This window comes from Myxocyprinus asiaticus, chromosome 3, assembly GCF_019703515.2.
Source record: "Myxocyprinus asiaticus isolate MX2 ecotype Aquarium Trade chromosome 3, UBuf_Myxa_2, whole genome shotgun sequence".
Lineage (NCBI taxonomy): Eukaryota > Metazoa > Chordata > Actinopteri > Cypriniformes > Catostomidae > Myxocyprinus > Myxocyprinus asiaticus.
This window is the reverse complement of record NC_059346.1, coordinates 50927224-50952931: the sequence shown is the minus strand read 5'-3', so window position 1 is coordinate 50952931 and position 25708 is coordinate 50927224. Positions and strand designations below refer to the sequence as shown.

Genomic DNA, 25708 nt, shown 5'->3' with positions numbered 1-25708 from the left:
TTCATTATTCGCATCAGGGCGTTGAAAAGCTCTTGCAGACAAAAACTTCTCATTCTGCATTTTGGTGATAGTTAAGACTTGGTATGCTTCTATGGTAATTAAAATGTGCCTTAAGCCCGCTGTAAACTGTAGGATGTTTACAGTCCTTTAAGACTTTTACTTGTCAGTCTGTACAATATGAACACATTGAGATCGCCATGGCACACTGTGAGACATTATGTCAGACTGTACGATACACATCGGTGGTCCCAGCCGTCCCAATCAGTGAATGTGATCGTTAATATAATAGAAGTATATAGATCGATAATAATGAATAGAAGCAAAACAGCGAGATTTGCCCGGAGGAGCAATTTTTTTCTTTTCTTTCTGAAAGTCAGAGCATCAGCATTTCTGTTGCTCCAATACCACTCCATCACCTGTCAAATAGGCCTTTAATAAGACATACTGATCACAAAATTACAGATGTTGAGAATAAACACCAGTGGGAGAGGTAGACTACAGTGATAATTAGCTACCACAAGCAAAGATTCATTGTGAAAAAAAAAATTTCTGCGTTCACACAGGGAAAACAAAAAAGGTGGGTTATAGTATGTCTTTCTCCTCTTCTGTTAGTAACCTATAGGCCACGCAAAATTACAAAAAATCATATAGACTAATAAATATCGCACTTTCAAATTCCCTATAGATAGTGCACAAACAAGACATAGATTTCTATAATTGTATCAAATTGTATCTGCTGATCTGGATTAAAATGCCCCATAAATAATATAAACAATATAAATTGTAAAATTTTTTATGAAAATGGAGTGGTGTGAATCTTAACTAGAAATTTACAGATGCTTAAAGTAAATTTATTACAAGTAAAATAGTAATTAAAATAAAGTTGCAAAGAAAATTCATGATAAATGTAAAGAAATAAAATGTGTTAAGAAAATGCAATCATTTATTTATTTTCGTTTTGATAGCTTTGTATTTAATTTGGGGAATAATGCTTTCATATTGCTGAAATGTTACACTTTTCTCCAAGTATTTTCTGCTTATTTATTTATTAAAACTTTTTATATAAAATTAAAAGAAGAAAAAACTCTGAAAGAGCTTGAGTAGTGTGATAACTGGGCACAAATGTTGCTATGGTGCAGACACAGAGCTGGTTTCTTTCCAAGGAGCTCAGTGGGGTTTCTGGGGTGCGAGAGAGGAGCGGACTGTCTCATCTGGCCATCGTAATAGCAGTCACACTATACGAATGTCACTGCCAAAACTTCGTCTGAGGCTAAGCGTCAGAGGCACACTAAACATTGTAAGATTGCCGATCTTTCCATATGAGGACAGAAATCCTTTAAGGGTTCCCGAAAATTGTCTCAGATGGCAGAATCGTGGCCAAAATCGTACAGTGTGCACCGGCTACACCTTAGACTGAAAAATACTTGATTTCTGTCTGTACAACAAATAGCTTTAAGAGCTCTTTTCCCCATAATTTTATCCATCACACTGAATCAATGCTGTGTGTGCATCAGTGTAATGACTCTGGGTGGACACATTATAAAGGTTCCGCCCTTACATCCAGTGTTATGCTGGTTTATGCTGTATTAATGGTAAATGTGCTAATTGCGATAAAGAAAAAATAATGCGTTAAACTTTTTTTTAATTAATCGCATGCGTTAACTCTGTTAATTTTGACAGCTCTAATATATATATATATATATATATATATATATATATATATATATATATATATATATATATATATATATATATCACAGACATGATGTATGTGCTGACGGGGCACATTTCCATAGTCACATTTTCTTTGCTTTCAATTTAGAATACTTGATTATCTATAAAAATAACAAAATATGCATTAAAGTGAGAATAAAAATATGAATGAATTTTGTCAATGATGAAAGATTTAGATAGAGCAAATCACCACATGACTGTTGAAAAAAAAAAAAAACTATCGGCAACTAACTGATAGTTCCAAAAACAACTAATGGCACTGATTTATCTGTAAAACCGATATATCGGTCTGCCTCTAATATGGTCCGGTCCAGATTGCAACTTTTTCTGGACAAGAATTTCCGAATTAGACTGAAAAGAGACTCCCTGATCCAACACCAGTTCATTTGGTTTTTACATGCCAATGTCAATTACACTTTAGAAACAGGTAAAGCTGAAGTCCATGATGACACAATAAATGACCATCGTGGAAAAAACTCAAATTATGCAGCAGAAGTTTCTATGAACAGTTCTACAGACAGTGCCATAAAGTTGGTTAAAAATGTGTCTGCAACCTGGGATCAGAATTTCTCTCTGCATAAGTATGTAATGAATACTGATTATTCCACATACATGACTTATAAAACAAAGAAAATAAGTTCTGTTCTGCTCATGGATACTGTATCTACTACTGTATTCCTCAAATTAAATTTGAAATTTGATGCTACGAGCATCATGAACACTTCCAGTGTCTAATACTTCCACAGAAGTGCCCATTGTAGCAGTCTGGTGCCTTGTAAACATGACATATGTTCAGAGTTGGACAGGTAAACATCTGTGCACCATGACTCCCGGAAGCTGCGGAGGCTGAGACTAGGGCTCAACAAATTGAGCAAATAAAGCGGTCCAATAGGGTAGAGAGAGACATACTAAATTACAGGTGTGTACACAACTGTAGGGCACACATGCAAGCACACGTTTAGGAGTTGTATGGTCCACTGTTCATATATCTCCTGTATCTCCACCATCACAGTGTCTGGGAATGGGTAAACCTGGCACCCTCATCAAAAGCTCTCTGTCTGTCTCTTTGTCTGTAAGATATGTTTGTAGATGCTGTATATTTGTGTTTCTGGATCCATCCCAAACCAGTTCAAAACAGACATGGTTTTGATCCCCAAACAGAGACTATGGCATTCATTAATCCTTAAGGACTGTGTGTGTGAGGTTATATCAGATGCTATTTTTTTAGTTATTGCAGTTATAACATATTGGCTCTAGGATGTGGAACTGGGCCAAAAGATTGATGGTTGGAAAACTTCTTAGTTTAAGTGTCAGTGTGAAAAAACAGTCAAATTGGATCAAGTGCCCCAAGGTTCCGGACTAGGCCCGTTTGAATTCTACCTTGTTGTGTTGTTTTTCTGGTAAGATGTAAAGTCAGTGGTATTAAAACGTGAAGTTATTAAATTCACCCAACTTGAGTGATTTACAGAAAATCAGAACAGCAGAACAATCTCAAATGCATTTTGAAATAGTGTTTTGCAGAGGGTTTTATTTGATTATTAAAGGGCATCACATTGGAAAGGTCATTCTTGAAAATGCATTAAATCCATTTGCAGATATGGTTCAGTTAAACAGTTTTAGGGCCAGTTGCTCTTCATATTTCTACATTTCCAATATTTGTGTAATGCACTGTATCCCTAGAATAGATTTAATATAATTTTAAATTCACTGAATGTGTTTGGTCAAGAACAGCATGTGGTTTTTGGGACAGAGCTGAGAGGTGATTTTAGGTTTGTCTTTAATGCTGTCCTTGAGAGTCTTATACAGTTTATCTTACTCTATGTAATGTTGTGCATAATTTAGCTGTGAACATGACCTGCTTAGAACCAGAGCCTTTGATTTCAGCAGTGCTTATTGCTTTCATTAAGGCCCTTATTTAAATTAGTCTCTTTGTATGTGTGTGTGTGTGTGTGTGTGTGAGAGCGATAGAGAGAATATGAAAGTTATAAAGATAAGCTTGTTTGTGATGATTTTGAAGCCCACTAAATGTCTGATATATGTTCACTTGTATAGTTCTGTCTTCCTAATGTGTAGCCATCAGGCCGTATTGAATGTGTATAGTGACTGGTTTGTGACCTCTTTTTCCAGTGCTGGGTTTGTTGAATGTAGGCCAGTTTAACCAGCACCACAGTCATGCTCAGTTACATCTCAGCATCAGGGCAGCATTAGCTGGCAGAGTTTATCCATGTGAATACCACACTGATTTGCAACTAAACTGTTCACATGCAGTAGGACTATCTCTGTCCACTCTGTCGCTGTTTTTTTATTCTCAATTTAAAGAAAGTTTTACACCTTAAGAAGTGGTTTTGACAGACATGTTTAAAATGATGTACACGCTCATGAGAAGAATCCAGTCTTATATTAATGGCCTAGAAAATAAGCTGATTTATTATGTTCTGTTTTTATAAAGCTGTTTTATATGCAAATAATACTTTCAAATACTATTAATTAATCCTGGATTAAAAAAATACACATGATAGGGCATGTGTTTAATGGCATTGGTATCCTTGAACTTATGCTGAATCCACACTGATAGTTGTCAGTAAAAGGTAAAAGACCTCTTTCGTATCAGCCAGCAAAACATTAAAAAAAAGAATTACTCATAATGTGTAACTTTAATTAGATTAGTCTTTTTATCTAGAAGGGCTCCAATACCCAGCTCAGGATAATACTGCCTATGACTAGGGGTGTTATGGTTCACTCATCCCATGATTCAGTTTGGTTCACGATACTGAACTCACAGTTCGGTTCGTTTCACTGTTCTTTAAACCAAGCCTGAATCAAGAAAAGTTAAGATTGAATGTATTATTATTATTATTATTATTATTATTATTACTTAATAATAATGCAATAATGCATAAAGACATATGCAAAACAGTTTGCTTCCTTAAAAATTTAGCTAAAGTACTGTTCTTAAAAGTGCTAAATGATCCATCAGAGATGTACTAGGACTAAAAACAGCCCAGAACAAGGCAATGGTGACACCAAATGGAAATAAATATTAGCTAATAATTTTGCTTAAAGAAAATACAGAATTATGTTAGATACATATGCTGCTTACACACTATCACTGATTACAAACATTTAAAATATTTTAAATTAAAATTGTATTTTTATAAAATAGTATCGTCTCTGATTACATCTAAATATTCATTTATTTATTTTTTTGTCCCCTTTTCTCCCTATTTGGAATGCCCAATTCCCACTACTTACTAGGTCCACATGGTGGTGCGGTTACTCACCTCAATCCGGGTGGCAGAGGTCAAGTCTCAGTTGCCTCCGCTTTTGAGACCGTCAATCTGCGCATCTTATCACGTGGTTCACTGTGCATGACACCACGGAGACTCCACATGTGGAGGCTCGTGCTACTCTCCGTGATCCACGCACAACTTACCACACGCCCCATTGAGATTGAGAACCACTAATTGCGACCACGAGGAGGTTACCCCATGTGACTCTACCCTCCCTAGCAACCGGGCCAATTTGGTTGCTTAGGAGACCTGGCTGGAGTCACTCAGCACACCCTGGATTCGAACTTGCGACTCCAGGGGTGGTAGTCAGCGTTGATACTTGCTGAACTACCCAGGCCCCCCCTCAAAAATACATATTTAACGGAAGTGCATGCATATCCAGTTAAATAGTAATAATACTGGTTTCACTTTCGGCCGAACTCATTGTACAACACCTATGGCTGCTAGTGTGCAATTGTGTTTTAGAGCACCTTGCGCCAATGAAGCGATTTCCATTTGTATGCCCGCATTACATAGACATAGGACGTTGAGTGTATTGGATAGAATAGATGCTAAAATAATTTGTAAAATATTTAACCGTCCCATCTCCATGATGCGCATCGTCACATTTTTGAACCGCGATGCATCATGCCATGATAAACCGTTATACCCCTACCTATGACTAATCAATATTCTTTATTTTTATGGTAAGTCTTTTTTAATTAAAGTCTTTAAGGAGTCAGAGTGAAATACTTGCAAATGTATGTAGTCACACCAGTAAATTATTATCATAATAAACTGTATCAATGTCACTTTATATCATTACATATAACTTCCTCTGCTCTGTCCTCAGGTTGGTGGCACTAAAACAGGAGTAGTGCGTTATGTGGGCGAGACTGACTTTGCCAAGGGCGAGTGGTGCGGGGTGGAGCTGGATGAGCCATTAGGGAAAAACGATGGCGCTGTAGCTGGAACCAGGTACATAGTTAGTCTTCCACTTGTCTGTCCTGTCTTTAACTGCACTTACAATGGCTTCCAACTCTTATGGGCCTGATTGTTTCATATGATCTGCTGTTTTAACAGGAGTTTAAATAATCTTTAATTTCCTTAATATATCTCAGTTGTAATTCAACATAAAAGGATATTTCACCCAAAAATGAAAATCACAATCTCTTTTCCATACAATGAAGTGAGTGGTGACTGAGGCTAACATTCTGCCTAACATCTACTTTTGTGTTCCAAGGAAGAAAGAAAGGCCAGAAACATACTTTATGCAAATACGCGAATGGAGACCTGAGCATTTATCCAACGCATTGCCAATATGTGGTCTGGTTAAACATACTAAATGTTTTTTGTTATTGGGGCGATAACAAACTTCAGTACTCAACGGGCCGGAGTGTTACCTTTACAAGTTTGTGCTATAAACCGAATGTTACTATTTTTTATATAACTTGCAATAAAAATATTTACTTTGTCTTACTTGCTCAGCAATATTCTCTTCAAAATGTTGTTCCGCCATCACAGTATTGACTTGAAATATAAAATGGTCACACTTTATATTTGGTGTCTTTAACTACTTTGTACGAACATTAAAATACAAGCAAAAAATACTTATTGTGTAATTACATGTTGTTCTGCAAAATTCTCACAAGATTCACATTTTCTGCTACTGTAGTTGAGGAAAGGGTAGGTTTAGGAGTAGGGTTAAGGTTAGAGCTGGGATTAGGGGTTAGAGTTAGGTTTTAGGGTAAGGACTGTGGTAGGGTTAGGTTTAAGGTAAGGTTAACAGTGTAACTACAGATGTAATGAAATGCAGGTCCTTTAAATGTAAGTATAATGCAACAACACATATGTACATAATAAGTACATTGTATCTAATGCTTAAGTATATAGTAGTTTAAGACATGTCAGTGTGGGTCAGAGAAAACTCTGTAGAAGCAGAAAGTTCACGCTAATGTCCTCTATGAACATTGCTGCAATGTTGAGAATGCATTGTGTTGAGTTTGACATATTTCAGAATGCTACGATGTGTGAAATCGAGCTTGCGTAGCTAGAAGCGTCCACGTTCTTGCATAGAGTATATTTCAGGCTGTATGGGTTTGGAACAGCAGAAGGGTGAAAAATGATGTCAAAATTTTCATTTTGGGTGAACTATCCTTTTAAAGTTAACATTAAATCAAAATTGACCCAGTTACTTTCTTAATACACATTCCTGGTGTTATTGTGTACGATTCATCAGTGCACATTTTTAAAAAAACAAACAAAAAAAATGTTGGTCTTCATAATCTTCAATCAAAACTTGCTCTGCCTTTGTAATGACTTTCCTTTTCGGTTGACACATTTTTTTGCTTTTGGAAATACATCACTTTGTGGAAGTAAAATATGTGGGGAATACAGACCAACCCATTTTACACTCACAGCCAAGGTTAAAGCCTCTGCTCTCTTTTCACTAAAGAATGGGGATGTACGAGTTCCAAAGAGACAAACAGTTTCATAAATACTCCTTAGGTAATTTTTTTTTTTTCTCCCCTTTTCTCCCCAATTTGGAATGCCCAATTCCCAATGCGCTCTAAGTCCTCGTGGTGGCATAGTGACTCGCCTCAATCCAGGTGGTGGAGGACGAATCTCAGTTGCCTCCGCGTCTGAGACCGTCAGTCCGCGCATCTTATCATGTGGCTTTTTGAGCGTGTTACTGCAGAGACATAGCGCATGAGCGAGAACAACATTATGGCGACCACGAGGAGGTTACCCACTGAGAGCAAGAACCACATTATGGCGACCACGAGGAGGTTACCCCATGTGACTCTACCCTCCCTAGCAACAGGGCCAATTTGGTTGCTTAGGAGACCTGGCTGGAGTCACTCAGCACGCCCTTGATTCGAACTCGTGACTCCAGGGGTGGTAGTCAGGGTCTTTACTCGCTGAGATACCCAGGCCCCCCTCCTTAGGTAATTGTTGACATTTGGCCCAAGACTGGATCTGGTAGATTATGTGTTTTTTTTTTTTAAATGAAAGCATGACATTAGGCTTACCTCCACTTAGATGCTAAGAAAAGTAAAAGTATCCAAAAAGAGTTCCGTCATTTTATAAAACACATTTCAAAATATTTAACAAGCTGTTCTATTTTAAATTTTATTTTATTGGATGAAATCACTTACTGCAAGGTTGAAGTTGGCTGTGAAAGCTTCCAAAAGTTTTAGAGTATCACAAATTATAGGAAAAAAAAGAAAAAGATTTGTACGTATGCATGTATTAATTTTCTGAGGTGTCAGAAGGGAAAATCATACAATGTTGCCAATGTTTGTAAGCTTCTCCTGTGTATACTGCATTTTCTCCCTCACTTCCTCTCTCTCTCCCTCCCTTCCTCTGTCTCCCCTAGATATTTCCAGTGCCCGCCCAAGTTTGGCCTCTTTGCTCCAATCCACAAAGTGATCCGCATTGGCTTCCCATCCACCAGTCCAGCTAAAGCTAAGAAGAGCAAGCGTATGGCAATGGGCGTGTCGTCGCTGGCTCACAGCCCCTCCAGCTCCTCCATCAGCTCCGTCAGCTCTGTAGCCTCAAGTGTCGGGGGCAGACCCAGCCGCACAGGCCTGGTGAGAGACTGAGATTGTTAAACAATTAAAGATATTAGAAAACAATCAAATGCATCATACCAGCAATTTTGATCGTTTATACAGTATATTAGATATTTTCCCCTCAGGTCCACTTATAAAGTTATTCAAGGTTTCTTGAGCCACAAAAAGTCATTATTGAACTTGCTAACATCTTTATACGTATGTCAAATGAGTAACAATGCTTGCTCATGGTTTGCAGGTTTGCTGTTGGGTCCATTATATTTGGCATTACCTCATCCTTCAATAACAGCCTCTTTCAAAGCCTGCATGACATCGTGAAATGTTCCTACCACTGAAATGTGCTGAGCAAACTTTTAAGAACACACTGAAATTTTCAAAAACCTTGCTGAAAATAAACTTGATACAATCTTTCTAACTGTTGGGAGCTTTTGGAAGGCTAACCCACAACCAGAAAATCACATCGTTGAGCAAATTTCCCGAACATCTTACACTTATCCTTAGTTACATACTAACTTGAATAATACCATCTTCTGGTGTTAAACGGATAGTTCACCCAGAAATGAAAATTCTCTCATCATTTACTCACCCTCATGCCACCCCAGATGTGTTTGATTTTCTTTCTTCTGCTGAACACAAAGATTTTTAGAAGAATTTCTCAGATCTGTAGGTCCATACAATGCAAGTGAATAGTGGCCAGAACTTTGATGGTCCAAAAAGCACATAAAGTCAGCATAAAAGTAATCCATAAGACTCCAGTTGTTTAATACATGTCTTCAGACGTGACATGGTAGGTGTGGGTGAGAAACAGATCAATATTTAAGTCCTTTTTTTACTATAAATCCTCCTCACTGTCCAGTAGGTGGCGAAATGTACAAAGAATGCGAATCGCTAAAAACAAAAGAAGAATTTGAAAATGAAAGTGGAAATTTATAGTAAAAAAGGACTGTTTCTCACCCACACCTGTCATATCACTTCAGAAGACATGGACTAAATCACTGCAGTTATATGGATTATTTTTTTGCTGCTTTTATGTGCTTTTTCGACCTTCAAAGTTCTGGTTACCATTTACTTGCATTGTATGGACCTACAGAGATGAGATATTCTTCTAGAAATCTTAATTTGTGTTCAGCAGAAGAAAAAAGTCATACATATCTGGGATGGCATGAGGGTGAGAAAATTATGAGAGAACTTCCATTTTTGGGTGAACTATCCCTTGAAGAAATAATACTGTCTATTTTAGTTCCATGACTGGGCAGGCCAGCACCGAATTGTCATGTAAAAATGGGCAGTCATGGATAATGTTTCCAGGTTTCTGATGCCAGAAGCCGTTTTTGCTGCTTACTTTTTAATAGACGCTCTTTTTGGACTGAGAAGTTTTGAGTTCTGAAGTTTGAGTTTCTTTCAAAAGATCAAGGAAAATTAGATATTTATGGTCTTTTCCATTCAACAATCTACAATCTACCATTCAATGAACAATTCATGTTCTGAATTCAGTAGTCGTATTCCATTACGTTCAGTGAGATTTTGGCCTTTTTTTGACGGCAGTTGACAGAGACATCTTCGAGGTATGCGCGGAAGATCTCTGGGACCACTGCGCTGCAGGAGGCCCTGAAGGAGAAACAGCAGCACATAGAGCAGCTCTTGGCTGAGAGAGACTTAGAGCGGGCCGAGGTCGCCAAGGCAACCAGCCACATCTGTGAGGTGGAAAAAGAGCTGGCAGCACTGAAGGCCCGACATTTGCAGGTGTGACCTGCACCCTAACAACACTTAAATGTGCATTTGTACATTTACTCTAAGTTACTAACTTTAGACACTCACTTCTCTGAATGGGTGTAACTGAATTGTGAAAAACAAATGACCTTTTCTCTTTTTCTCATTTAGTATGCAACAGAGTTAGAGAGCAATCTACAACAAGTTCGAGCCCAGCTTGCAAGCACTCAGAAGGACAAAGTGGAACTGGCCAATCAGCTTGAAGAAGAAAAAAGGTGCAGTTTTATCCTTGCTTTGTAACCTCAGTAATGCAAGATGTTTGCTGTCATAATCTGCCAGGTGATGTTGTGTCGTTGAGGTGCACTCAGTACATTTTTCAACTTAGAGCTGATTCTTCAGTTTTAAAAATCTTTCTCGTATATGCAGAGTGAACTATAAGTAAGCCTTTTGTTGGATGATTTCACCTAAATGTGAAACAATGTGGCACTGTGGTGCTATTAAAACATTCCTCTGTTTGTTTGAGTGGCCCGTCCAGCCTGAAACAGCAACATAGACTCAACCAAATAATGTTTTTTACAGATCACATGACCAGCCGAATACTTCTTCTTAAATCTTATGTTGGTAACTGCCATGGTATCGCACACCTTTGGTTGTGGAATAGTTTAGTCATGGGTGACTAGCATGTCAATAGGGCATTTCAACTATGACATTGGTAACTGCAAACTTTTGCTGTTGCACGCTGCTGCATTAACACCAATAGGTAAAAAAATTTTTTTTTAAAATCCAAGACCACTGTTGTATCAACCAGTGAAACAAATAAACATAAAACTATTGGTGCACCTTTAAATGCTTTGTTTTGTAAATTAGGAATTTCCTGACACCTGGTGGTTATTGTGTCTTATGACAGGAAGGTGGAGGATCTTCAGTTCAGAGTTGAGGAAGAGTCCATTACCAAAGGAGACCTGGAGGTATCTCAAAGTTTTACTGAAATATGCACAGACTTCTTATTGCTTACTGCCTCTAAGAGATGATTTGTAAACAGAATCCTTAAAAGTAGTTTGTCATCCTTGGAGGATTTTAAAGAAGAGAAGAGATTTTTAAAGAAGAGAACTGATGTTAGGACTCATGGATTGAATTGAATTTATACAAAACAAAAGAAATTAGTCACAATAGACATGTCAGAATAGACTTCATATTTAATTTGATGGAAAAAAAACAGGTTATGAAGGATCGAAGGACAGTTTAATCGATATGATGCACTGTGGTCTTTTCACAGCCCATTTTTTCTGGAGTTTTTGTTAGCAGGAAATATTTGAGAAATATGTATTTTCAAAGATTCTTCATCAGAGCAATCAGTAGGCAAGTATTCAACACTATCAGTTTATCAGTTCACTGTCTCAATACATCAGGCCCTATGATGTCATGCTGGATATCAAAACACAGTAGTGGGCATACAGGATGTTTCTTGGCAGTCACATGGTCAGACTGAAAATCACTGAATTAAGCTAGTCTCATTTCCAGCTTTCCTATATTATGCTTTTATACCTCTTCACAGTTTATGATGGGTGAAGACCTGCTAATATTTTTTTCTACCTTTGAATGTCTCTCTCTATTTTTCTCTTTCTCTCGTTTGTCTTTCCTCTCTGTAGACTCAGACCAAACTGGAGCATGCCCGTATTCGGCAGCTCGAGCAGTGTCTGCATTTGGAAAAGTCCAAAGCAGAGCGGCTTCAGAAAGAGTTAGTGGAGAAGATGGTAAATGTGCAGGGAGATCAGACACCCCGCCTTTAGCCATCTCTCCCAGTTCTGTGTCAGCTCCCCTTGCTAGAGCCTTGTGTCTTTGGAAGGCCAATGCTTGTGCTTGATTTACTCAGTCCAGGATCTCCATCATTTATTGCAAAAAAATAGATTTTTAACAAAAGTTCAAACATGCTATTTTATCTATTACCAGAATGAAAAGCATAGTTCACCCTAAAATGAAAATCCTTTTATCATTTACTCACCATCACTCTGTTAATCAGTCACCATTTACTTTAATTACATCTTTTTTTTTTTTTTTTTTGTACAGTGGAAGTGAATGGTGACTGAGGTCAACATTCTGCCTAACATCTATTTTTGTGTTCCACTGAAGAAAGAAACACAGATACGGAACAGCATGAGAAATGAGTACATGATGTCATAATCATTTTGGTGAACTATTCCTCCTTAAAGTTACTCGGTTGTAAGAATTGCTAGTGGATTAGAAAAGATCGGATATTTCAGTCTTGGCCTGATTGGATTTAAATTAATCGATTGAATTGGATTTAATCAAATGCAATCACGCAAATTTTTGCATTCAAGTTGCCTATATGTTCAGTAATGGCATTGCTGTGAAACCCAAAGTCAAAAGTGTTGGAGATCTTTGCTTGTCTCTGTGGAACAACACTGCATTTGATAGCCAGGAACTGCTTTCACATTTCATTTGCGTTTTTTCATGTTTGTCTTCTCTTGTTTTCTCTGTCTTAGCATCTGTCTGAGACCCTCAAGCTGAGTTAAGGATTGTCTAATTCTGTCTAATTCTAATTTTTTACACATCAGCCTTCATATACTTTTTAGATGTTGAAATACAGCTTCCAGCCTCTGACTAGATCTGTCTCACTCTGGCTCTATGTTTATCTTAGGTGTTATTTTTCTGTCCTTGATGGAGCAACATATATAGGGACAAGAATATCTTAGAAACTTGGGGGTAGGCTCTTTTCACTTGGGCCAGTAACCAACACCCTAGCAACTGCCTAGCAATGCCAAAGAAACCACCTTGCACACCTAGCAACCACTCAGAATGCTCCTAGAACACCCTAACAACACCCTAGTAACCACTCTAAATAGTAACACCCTAGCAACCAACAAAAACACCACAACAATTTCACAGGAAACACCGTGAACAGCCTAGCAATGCCCTTGTGACAACCTAGAAAACCAAAGTGACCACCCAGAACACTTTCAACACGGTAGCAACCACACAAAACATGCTAGGGACCACACAGAACACCCTAACAACACCCTAGTGAACACTCTAAATCGTAACACCCTAGCGACCAACCAAAACCAAATTGACCACCCAGAACATCGTAGGAAACACAATTCAATGCCATAGCACCACACAGAACACTCTAGCACCCCCTAGGACACCCTAACAACACCCTAGTGACCACTTTAAATAGTAACACCCTAGAGACCAACCAAAACACCAAAAAATGCCTCAGCAAACACCCAGAACACCATAACATCACCCTAGTGACCACGATAAAAATATTAACACCCTAGTGACCAACCGAAACACCACACCAGTGCCCCAGAAAACACACAGAACAGCCTAGCAATACCCTTACGTCAACCTAGGAAAACAATGTGACCATCTAGAATACACTAACAACCTTAAAAAAAAAACTAACAACCACTTTGCACTGCCGTAGCAACCACACAGAACACTCTAGCGACCACCTAGAATGGCCGAACAACACCTTAATGACCACACTAAATAGTAACACCCTAACAACCAACCAAAACATCACAGCAATAGCACAACAAACACCCAGATCTGCCTAGCATTGCCCTTGCGACAACCCAGAAAACCAAAGTTACCATCCAGAACACCCACACAACTGCCTACTAATGCCCTAGAAACCACCTAGCACCATCTGGCAACCACCCAGAATGCTTCTAGAACACCCTAACAACATCCCAGTGACCACTCTAAATAGTAAAACCCTAGAGACCAAACAAAACACCACAGAAATGCCTCAGCAAACACCCAGAACAGCATAACATCACCCAGCAACCACTCTAATTATTAACGTCCTAGCGACCAACCAAAACACCACACCAATGCCCCAGAAAACAAACAGAACAGCCTAGCAATGCCCTTGCGACAACCTAGAAAACCAAAGTGACCACCTAAAACACCCTAACAACCACCTTGCATCACCATAACAAGCACACAGGACACTCTAGCGACCACCTAGAATGCCCTAAAAACACCCTAGTGACAACTCTAAATATTAACACATTAGCGACCATCCAAAACACCACACCAATGCCCCAGAAAACAAACAGAACAGCCTAGCAATGCCCTTGCGACAACCTAGAAAACCAAAGTGACCACCTAGAACACCCTAACAATCAACTTGCATCACCGTAGCAACCACACAGAACACTCTAGCGACCACCTAGAGCACCCTAACAACACCTTAGTGACCACACTAAATAGTAACACTCTAACAACCAACCAAAACATCACATCAATACCCAGAACTGCCTAGCAATGCCCTTGCGACAACCCAGAAAACCATTGACCACCCATATCACCCACACAACTGACTAGAAATGCCCTAGAAACCACCTAGCACCATCTAGCAAATCTCAGAATGCTCCTAGAACACCCTAGCAACACCCTAGCGACCACTCTAAATATTAACACCCTAGCGACCAACCAAAACACCATAGCAATGCACTAGCAAACACCAAGAACACCCTAACATCGCCCCGGTGACCACCCTAAATAGTAACACCCTAGCGACCAATCAATACACCACAGCAATGCCCCAGGAAACACCCAGAACAGCCTAGCAACTGCATTATGACAACCCAGAAAACCAAAGTGATCACCCAGAACACTATCAACACCGTAGCAACCACACAGAACATGCTAGCGACCACTAGGGCTGCAACTAACAATTATTTTGATAATCGACTAATATTTGACTATTCGAGCGATTATTGGATTATTGCAATGATTAATCATTAGCACTTAACCGACTGTTCAGCTTGTGCCCGAGTTAAAAGTTTGTATTAAACGTGCTTACTTACAATAAAGAGGACAGAATCAACTTTTAAAAATACGCCTAAATGACATTCACTGAATTAAAGAAAAAAATTACTTTTTATTAAGTTTAATTCAGTAACAAATTTACTTCAAAACATCTTATTGTTTTCAAGTGTTTTGTCTTGTTTTCCATTTAAAATGGTCTAAAAATCCATAAAACAAGATACATTTACTTTAGAAGCAACTTACAGTATAAGATATTAAGTATTGTTTTCAGAGAATGTATCTTGAACATTCTTCAACATTCTCAGATAAAAATTTTTCTCTTCTGCAGTATAGCTCCTAAAGTAAATGTACATTGTTTTAAAGGAGTATTAGATATTTATATTGGAAAACTAGCTAAAACAAAAACAAATCAAAAACGTATTTTCTTGCAGTACATGGGGCGAAGACCACCTCTATCACCTTTTTGTTCACTTCGATCCATCTTTAACTCACAAAAAACAAACTCTCTCATTTTAATAAAGTTGCCTATTGCTGATTTTCTTCATGATAAGAAACACACAGTGACACATACTGTATAGTATGATTCAATACCTCACGAGCAATCACGTAATAATCTAGCTGCAGCGAGTGTGGGCACCCCAGAGTCTGCATCAGCTGGGTGCAGTTTCAGTCCCTCCCATTAGATTGGGTCTCTTCACGCGACTCATAAAAGAGGCGCAGACCGCACAGAGAAGTGCCAGTTTCTGAATTTATACTCATTTACATGACCTGCTTCCTTATTATTTGAACTTTAATAAAGGATGCATTAAAGATATAATGCCAGGGTGTTTCCTTTAAAGACATTCGACACACAAGTTTTGCTTAAGCGGAACGGCAACTCCGGCTCCGCTTCATTTGACAATGAGAGTGCTTCTGAATTTACTTATTTTGTATTTTTTTATAATTCTCTCATACTTTGCGATCTACATCACCTGAAGCTGTTTGGAAAGTTTGGAGTGCATCTGCGAGTTGTCGTCTTCCTCTCCTCAATCAGGCGCAAGCTGAAGTACTCCTCTCGCGCTATCATTAGAGTTTCATATCATCTCATGTTACGTTAAATGAGATCAAGCGACTATTGGACAATGAATATTTTTGTTGACCATTTTTTATTGTCAACGTTGTTGATAACGTCGACGAATTGTTTCAGCCCTAGCAACGACCTAGAACACCCTTACAACACCCTAGTGACCACTCTAAATAGTAACACCCTAGCGACCAACCAAAACACCACAGCAGTGCCCTTAAAAAACACCCAGAACACCCTAACAACACCCTAATGACCACTCTAAATATTATCACCCTATCACCCTTCAGGACCCCATAGCTATGCACTAGCAAACACCAAGAACACCCTAACATCACTCTAGTGACCACCCTAAATAGTAACACCAAAGCGACCAACCAAGACACCACAGCAATGCCCCAGGAAACACCCAGAACAGCCTAGCAATGGCCTTTCTACAACCAAGAAAACCAAAGTGACCAACTACAACACTATCAATGCCGTAGCAACCACACAGAACATGTTAGCGACCACCTAGAACACCCTAACAACACTCTAATGACCACTCTAAATAGTAACACCCTAGCAACCAACCAGCAAAAACCCAGAACAGCCTAGCAATGCCCTTGCAACAACCCAGAAAACCAAAGTGACCACACAGAACATCGAAACAACTGCCTAGGAATGCTTTAGTGACCACCCAAAACACCCTAGTCACCACCATGCAACACTCCAACACCTGCCTAGCAATGCTCTTTCAACCGCTTAACAACATGCTAGCAACCACTAGAACACCCTAGCAACTACTTATCAACTACCCAGAGCTCCCCCAGAAACCACTCAGAATACCCAAATAAAATTCTAGCGACCAGCCAGAGCCCCTGGTAACATAACCAATACCCTAGTGACCACCAAGAACATCCTAGCATCATGGCAAGCTCCACTCACATAGTTCCCTTTCGTAGGAACTCGAGCTGCGTAATTGCATTGGGACACACCCAGTGTCACGTGGTCTGAATCCCTTATACAATCACACCAGTTTATTGGCTGATGGCACTTAAGCAACACCCCTAGGGAGCTACATTACAGGCTCCATAAAGACGCTTCACGCCAATGAGTCAGATTTTCTGTTCTTCAGTGCACAATCTTGTCTGGCCCGTGTTGTACCAACGACTCACTTCGAAGCAAGGATCATTATTATTCTCCCTTTTGAGTGGCAACACAGGATGGAATTTAGGAAGTGCTTACCTCCGTGCACACGGTTCATCATCGGTAAAGGTTCCCATGACGTGTAGTGCCTATCTGGGTTTTTGCGACACGGAGGCCATGTTGGAGGGTTCGGATTGCCCACAGTGTGATTTAATGAATGTCAGGACGCTCTGTGAAAGGTTTGCCTCCTTTGGAAATTCGGTCAAACTGCATGCTGGTGCAGGCCGTGTGTCTGACAGATACGCGGCCATTTGACATGTGGGAGGCCGGCACGGACGAGGAGGAGATTGGAGTTGAGCAGCAGGCCGACCTACGGTTTTCTCTGTCACTCTCCTTGGATTTGGCTAGACGTTCTCCCGTGGAGTCTACACGTGGGCATTTGCATCCTAGCCCTGAGACCCGCACTGCGGTTTCCATCGGCGCTGAGGATGAGAACGCTATATCTATGGCGACCACTGTGGTTGATACCATTCTGAAAGCTAGAGCTCCATCAACTAGGAAGCTTTATATATTCAAGTGGCATATTTTTGCTTCTTGGTGTACATCGCGAGGTGAAGATCCAGTTCACTTCCCTGTCGGTACAGTGCTGGATTATTTTGCAAGAGCGTTTGGGGCCGAGATTGCCCCGGCAATGCTTAAAGTCTATGTTGCCGCTATAGCAGCTGAGTATGCGCTTATCAATGGAGTCTCTGTCGGTAGACATTCTCTTGTTTCCCGTTTTATGCACGGGGTATGCAGACTTAGACCTTTTCGTTCCATCCGTTTTCCTTTATGGGATTTATCTGTTGTTTTAGAGATGCGCTCGGGTGCTGTGTTTGAGCCCTTGGCAACAGTCGCTGATAAGTTTCTGACTCTTAAAACGGCCCTGCTGGTGGCATTGGCATTGTTTAAAAGGGTTAGTGATTTGCATGCCCTGTCAATTAATCCCTTATGTATGGATTTTGCACCAGGGTGTTCAAGGGTGGTGTTAAAACCTCGCTTAAGCTATTTGCCCAAGGTCGTTTCTACATAATTTTGCTCGCAGACTGTTCATTTTCAGGCTTTCTATCCTACCCCATTTGAGTCGGAGGAGCATGGAAGATTGCACATGCTTTTCCCAGTCTGGGCATTGCGAGTTTATGTTGACCGTACTAGCCATTGGCATAAGTCAGAGCAGTTGTTTGTGTGCTTTGGTGGCCGCAACAGGTGTGTTTTGGTGTCCAGGCAAAGATTGTCTCATTGGCTAGTTAATGCAATTTCAAGTGCTTACGAATTGTGTGGTTTACCTTTGCCTTCGGGTATTCAAGCTCATTCTACGAGAAATATGGCATCCTCATGGGCTTTAGCTAGAGGTGCGTCTTTGGAGGACATTTGTATGGTGGCAGAATGGTCCTCTCCACATACATTTGTTAGATTTTGTAATCTGGACAAGGGTTTGACTCCTGCTTCCCAGGTTCTCTCTGTTGGAACAGGAATAAACTCATAATTCCCTGTTTTATTCAGACGCTTTAGCTCGCTTGTGCGCCTTTATATCCTTGCCACACGGGTGTAGACAATTGGCAGCTGCTGTTCACATGGCGTGAATGTATATCGTTCCCAGTGCGATTAAGTGGCTCGAGTTACTACGAAAGGGAACTTCTTGGTTATGTGAAGCGTAACCCTGGTTTCCTGAGTGGGAACGAAACACTGCATTAGCTGGCCATACTCTCTAGCAGCTGCATAGGCTCGTTCATGCAGAAAATCTGATTCGGTGGTGCGAAGCGAGCGCCTTTATGGAGCCCGTGATGTAGCTCCCTTGGGGCGTCACTTAAGCACCGTCAGCCAACAAATTGGCGTGACTATATAAGGGCTTCAGACCACGTGACACTCAGGGCGTGTCCCATTGCGATTAAGCAGCATCTAGTTCCTACTCCGGGAACCAGGGTTACGCTTCACGTAACCGAGTCATTTTCAGATGTAAAAAAATCGAATTTTGGCTCTCATTCTGAAAGGCTATGGTGAATGATGACGAGTGAATCTAGTGCATTTCATGCACTCTAATCAACAGGATTTTACATTTATCAACAGGTCAGAGGCAGACTCCAGCCAGCACCTATGAGGCTGGGCAAGAGTATCAAGGTGATATAAAGGGAGTAACACACTGTGCGGTTTCTGAATGTTCAAAGTGACCTTCTAAATTAAAAAGGAACAGTTAACCCAAAAATAAAATTCTGCTATTATTGTCTCACCTTCATGTTTGTCCAAATGTTTGACTTTTTTTTTTTTCTGTGGAAACAAAAGTAGATGTTAGGCACCATAAACTTACATTGTATGGAAAAATACAGTAAAATGCAGTAAAAGTGAATGGTGACTGAAGCTAACATTCTGCCTAACATACGGGTTTGGAACAACTTCAGGTGAATAAATGATTACAGAATTGTTATTTGTGGGTGAACTATTCCTTTAAATAAATTACATTTAGAAGTGTGCTCTACTCTTTCGCATCTCTCTTGTGGTTTGAGACTGCCTCTGAATTTTCGTTAGTACTATCTGATCTTTGATAACATCTAATTATCTTTTCCTTGGAACCATCAGTTTTTCCAATATTGTTGTGATGCTCCCACAATGACTAACATTTACATTTTACTTCAAATGTCATATGGTTTGTAAAGTATATTTTAAATATCTTTAAACATAGTTTGAACCCTAGTAGTGATTACTTGTGTGTGTACCTTTTGACTTGCTGAATGCTATGCCATCTTATATTTGCCTGGCTGCTTCTAGATGAACAGACTGATGAAGGCTTGCTTGGGCTTGAATTCAATAGGAATGCTGTTGTAGTCTCATAGGTTGCACTGTATCTACTTTAATGCACTTGCAAGGGCTGTTTTTCAAGAAATAGCCATTACTGAAATGTTAGCAGGGCAAGGAAAATGCCTTATTTGCTTCTCTTGCATGTAATGTTTTCTGTGTACGAGTCTCCAGTTCTATTGGGCAACTCTCTAAAACACTTCACATTGATTATCAATAATATCAGAACGATTAATTTAGGGATGCACAGATATAAACATTTTGGCAAATAGCTGAATATTTTTGATAAAAAAAAAAACATGTTATGGCCACTGATAGAATGATGGCTTTTTAGCACATTTGAAATATTGCATAGAAGATTCAATCGTTTGAATATAATAAGCCTTTATGATTTCTACTTCTAACATCGGCCAAGTCAGGCCAAAGACAATAACTCTTAAAAAAATTAAAAAATGAATTAAAATAAATACTCACTAAACTACTGTAATGCCAAAAAATCTTATTCTTATTACTATAATGCAAAAAAGTTATATTATTTAAAATGTATAGCACATTTGTAAATTACAGTTCTAGGTATACATCATGATAGGTTTTTGCATTGCCTTTAATTTATGCTGATTTAAAAAAAATCATTGTATACTTTTTATAGTAATGCAAATTAGCTATTTTTCATTATAGCAGTGAGAATTTGTGTGTGGAAGATATGCTTAATTGTCTTGGAAATATCAAGTTTTTTTTTCTTCTTCTTTTTAGGCATTTTATTTAAAGCATTTTTTAAATGCAAAAATATATATTTGTAAAATTTTCCATTTGAATTTGGGGAGAAGTATGACCTGGATATTTCTATGAGAGATTCACGCTATATTGGCTATTGATACCTATTTGATCAGTGAAATATTGCGTGTCCCTAGTTTAATTGTTTATTTAACATTTTGCAGTATATTTTGTGATTAGTAATGGACATATTCATTTGTTATAACCACAAAAAACCTTGAAAGTTTGCCCTATTTTGAATCCATATTTAAATCCGCCAAAATCCCCAAAAGCCTCATTGAGGAAATGAATTAATACTTTGAGAGTTGCCCCTGATCAGCAAGAACTGGAGGCTCGTGCATATAAACAGTGAAGTCCTGGATTTAAGAACCTATATCTGTCCTCTAGCAAACTACAGTTGAGGAGAAGAGCCGGGTTATGCAATTGGAAGAGGAGCTGGGCATGCGCAAGGCGGAGGTCGAGGAGCTCCAGGCTCGGCTGCAGAGAGGCTCTTCCGGCCCTGGTACAGATGCTGGAGACACAGGGCCAGGCTTGAGCTCTGAGACTCTGGTTTTGCGAGAACAGCTTCTCTCTGCAGGCCGAGAACACCGAGAAGAAAGCAGCCAGCTGCGCGAGAGGTACGAGGCATCCCTGAGCACCAGCCAGAAAGAAGTTGATCGCCTTAAAGCCACCACAGAGCGTCAAAGCCAGGAGATCTCCGACCTGAAGCAAAGACTTCAGCAGGCCACACGTGAAAATATAGAGATGATGGACATCTGGAAAGCCAAGCTTGATGCCTTGGTTGGAGACCATCAACGTGCCCTAGAGGAGCTAAAAGCCTCATTAACAGGAGATCATGGAGCAGCTGAAAGCAGCGGAAGAGAAGGTGAAAGAACTACACCTGAGATGAGAGCAGCTCTGGAGAGCTTAAAGATGGAGCAACAACTGGAGTTGGTAAACCTGAAGGCCAGACATGAGATTGAAGCTGCAATGATGTCCAAAGAGCGTGAAGACCTACGTGCCCGACTTCAGGAACTCCGAGACCAGCAAGAAGAGAGTGAGGAGAACTGGAGAATCCAGGTGGAAACGAAGAGCAACCAGCATAGTCTGGAGCTTAAAGAGGTCTCGGAGAAGCTCCAGAAGGCTGAGCTGAGGATCGTTGAGAATGAGAAGTCACATAAGGAGCAGGAAAGGGCCAACCAATTTCTGAAAGAGCAGCTGGAGCTGGCTGAGAAGAAGATGGTGGACTATGAGGCCCTTCAGAAGACTGAAGCTCAGAGCCGAGCAGAGATCCTCTCTCTTCGGGAGAAGCTGAGGGTCAGTGAGAACCGACTGCAAGCTCTGGAGGCTGATCACACCACCCAGGATGTCAATGTAAGCAACCACTGGGAAAATACCCTATTTTTTCAATGTTTATATGATTCTTACATTTATAAGTTTGCTAAGTTATAGTTACTATAAAAAAATTTATTCTGTACTGCGCAAGTAGTAAACAGGGATGCACAGATACAAAATTAGTGTGCTGATGCCAATATCTGATTATTTAAAGCAATAACCTTTTTTTGATGAACACCCCCCTACTTCTTTCCCTTACCCCAGTATTTTAGCCTATTTTTTAGGATTTTCATTCGGGGGGGGGGGGAGTGCAATACACTTCTTGGCAATCAGTAACAAAGTTTCTGTAAGTTTTATTGCATGGCTCTGCCTGAGGTTGGAATTGGTGAAATTACCCAGTAAACAAATCTCTGGATCCATTGGGAAGGCGAATCTATGTATATAAGATATAATGGGGCATACTTTTTGCCAGAATAGGACAGGACCAGGTGGAGTGTAAAAAGGTTCTTTCATCTATACCACATCTGAAGTAAATGGGTGAGAATTTTTTGATAAACTTATGCAATCTAGATGGTGTGAAATAAAGCTGATTAAGAAAATTAAATTGAATTAATCTAAATCTGGAATTCAAAGGAGACATGACTCCGTCCTTGCATAATTCACTCCATACGTCTCCATCTATGCTAATGCCTAGATCCTGTTCCCATCTGTTTTTGGATTTGTCTAATTCAGGTAGTGGATTATTTGTCATAAGATAATTGTATATTTCTTGTATAGTGGTTGACTCAAATAACAGAGTTGCTCCAGCTGTGTTAAACTAGGTAACTTCAGCTAAGTCTTGACTCTTAGGAAGTCTCGTAGTTGCAAGTAGCCAAATAATTATTTATTACTTAAATTGTACCTAGTTTTATGCTGTTCAAAAGAAATTAATACTCCATCCTCATAGCATTGTTCTAAGTGGTTAATTCCATTATCAGCCCAGATTTTAAAGTGTTTATCCTGAAAACCTTCTGGAAGCAATTTGTTGCCCCATATTGGTGTCTTAGGGGAGAGAAACTCCTTCTGTCCAAATGTCTGTTGCATTTTATCCCACATCTGGACAGAATGAATGATCAAATGATCATTGATTTATCATCCCAGTTGTATAGCATGTCCATGGGATTTCCCTTTGTCGCTAGTATTTCTATTTTAAGCCACGAGGGGAGAGGATCGCTTCCAAACATCTGGGCCAGGTATCTAGAATGTGCTGCCTAAAAGTACATTTTGAAATTTGGTAGTTTTAGACCTCCCAGATTATAGCCTAATGCCAACTTGTCTAAGCTAACTCTGGGGGTTTTGCCTCACCATATGAAGCGTCTGATCATACCATTGAGAGAGGAAAAAAAAGAGGCTAGAATATGAATTGGTAAGGTATTGAAACATACAGTATAGAGAAATTTAGGTAAGATATTCATCTTGATGACATTAATCCTCCCAGATAGTGTGAGTGATAGGTCCATACAGTTTACGAGATCATTCCCTACTTTCTCCAAAAGTTTAGGTGTATTGAGCTTATAAAGATTCTTCAAGTCCCCATCTACATAAATACCTAAGTATTTAATACCTGCAGGTGAGAGTTTGAAAGGAAGTCTATTACTTAAAGTATTACATTTAAATACAGATATTGGTAGGATTTCACTTTTATCAAAGTTAACCTTGTATCCAGAAAAGGAACTATACGAGTGCAAGAGATTCTGCAATTGAGTAAGTGAGTCTATCAGATTTGTTAAGAATAAAAGAATGTCATCGGCAAAAAGTGATATTTTGTGTGTATCAGGACCAATATTGAAGCCTTTTATATCAGGGTTATTTCTGATAGCTTCGGCTAACGGTTCAATTGCCAATACGAAAAGGGCCGGGCTAAGTGGGCATCCTTGTCTGCATCCTCTAAACAGAGGAAATCGGGCAGAGGTGACTCCATTGGTGACAGTATTAGCTTTAGGAGATTTATTGAGTGATCGAATCAAGTCTATGAATGCTATACCAAAACCGAATTTCTCAAGCACTCGAAATAAGTATGGCCACTGAAAGCGGTCAAATAACTTTTCGGCATCAAGGGAAGCGGCTACTCGAGGTATATGATTTACATTAGCAGTGTGTATTATATTAAAAATCCACCTTAGGTTATCCAAGGACAGCCTATTAAGTACAAAACATGTTTGATCTGGTTTCACCACTATGGGAAGGTAGGTTTCTAATCTCCTGGCTATCATTTTAGTTACTATTTTATAATCGGTGTTGAGGAGTGAAATTGGCCTGTAGGAGGCACATTGTAATGGGTCATTGTAATTCTTATAAAAACTGAAATGATCGCATTAGAAAAGGAGTCTGGGAAACATTTATCCTCTCTAGCTTGGTAAGTCACATCCATTAAATATGGTGTGAGCATATCTCAGAATTTTTTATAAAATTTTGGGGGGGAAGCCATCTTCCCCTGGTGATTTGTTAGAAGGCAATGACTGTATAGCATCGTTCAGTTCAGAGATAGAGAACGGTTTGTCCAGGCTATGCCTATTTTCTTCGGATAGGAGTGGTAGATCAACTGAGGAGACAAACATTTCCATTAGTGCCAAGTCTTCGTTCACATCTCATAGTACTCTCTAAAAGCATTGTTTATTTCCATAGGGATGAAGGAAACATAGGGAACCGGTATCTATGGAATTTATTATTTGTTTATTTTGATCCGCCTTAAGCTGCCATGCCAGTACCAAAATAAATGTATTTGTACAGGAGGGTTTGTTTGTGTGGGTAAAACTATCAATTTGTTCTTTGATGAATGTATAGAATTCATGTTGTTTAAGGAGAGTGGGGTTGAGTCTCCACCTATATGTAGCTTTCATTTTGTCAGGTAGTGCCAGTGACATAACAAGTGGAGAGTGGTCGCTCAGCAAACGGGGAAGATAATCAACCGCTAACACTTGATATGAGAGTTGGGTAGATAATAAAAAATAATCTATTCTTGTATGCATATTGTGTGGGTGGGAATAAAAGGAATAATCCCTATCACTAGGATGGGTCTGCCTCCATATGTCACTTAAGTTTAAGTCTTTCATAAAGACTTTGGTGAGTTTAGCTGCTTTGGTGGTGGGATGTGGTTTAGATGAGGATCTATCCAGTACTGTATCCATACAGAAATTGAAGTCTCCACCCATTAAGATTCAGCCTGTTGTCTGAGCAATCAAAAGAAAAATAGTTTTCATAAACGAATGATCATCAAAGTTTGGTGCGTAAATATTCAGAAAAGTCCACTGTTCAGAGTACGTGAGACCTTGTACTAATAAATATCTTCCCAAGGGTTCAATTACAGTTCTAGATGCACTAAACTGAATATTTTTGTTGATCAAAATTGCAGTTCCCCTTGATTTAGAATTGAATGAAGATGCGAAGATCTGTCCCACCCAATCGCTTTTTAGCTTCTTATGCTGTAAATCCGTTAAATGCATTTCTTGCAAATAAACAATTTCTGC

General features: G+C 39.4%; 1 protein-coding gene across 5 annotated transcripts in view; it reads left to right on the top strand.

Moving 5' to 3' along the window:
- LOC127424776 (CAP-Gly domain-containing linker protein 2-like) overlaps positions 1-25708 on the top strand; it is a 58184-nt gene that overhangs the window by 22034 nt on the left and 10442 nt on the right. For 2 of the 5 annotated variants that reach the window (XM_051670202.1, XM_051670201.1), the window contains exons 4-11: positions 5857-5981; positions 8383-8596; positions 10124-10321; positions 10460-10563; positions 11196-11256; positions 11938-12042; positions 19392-19442; positions 21276-22241. In XM_051670202.1, coding sequence (XP_051526162.1) covers positions 5857-5981; positions 8383-8596; positions 10124-10321; positions 10460-10563; positions 11196-11256; positions 11938-12042; positions 19392-19442; positions 21276-22241 — 1824 coding nt within the window. The remainder of the gene's footprint in view (positions 1-5856; positions 5982-8382; positions 8597-10123; positions 10322-10459; positions 10564-11195; positions 11257-11937; positions 12043-19391; positions 19443-21275; positions 22242-25708) is intronic. The other 3 variants (XM_051670215.1, XM_051670208.1, XM_051670224.1) reach the window with 3 other exon arrangements.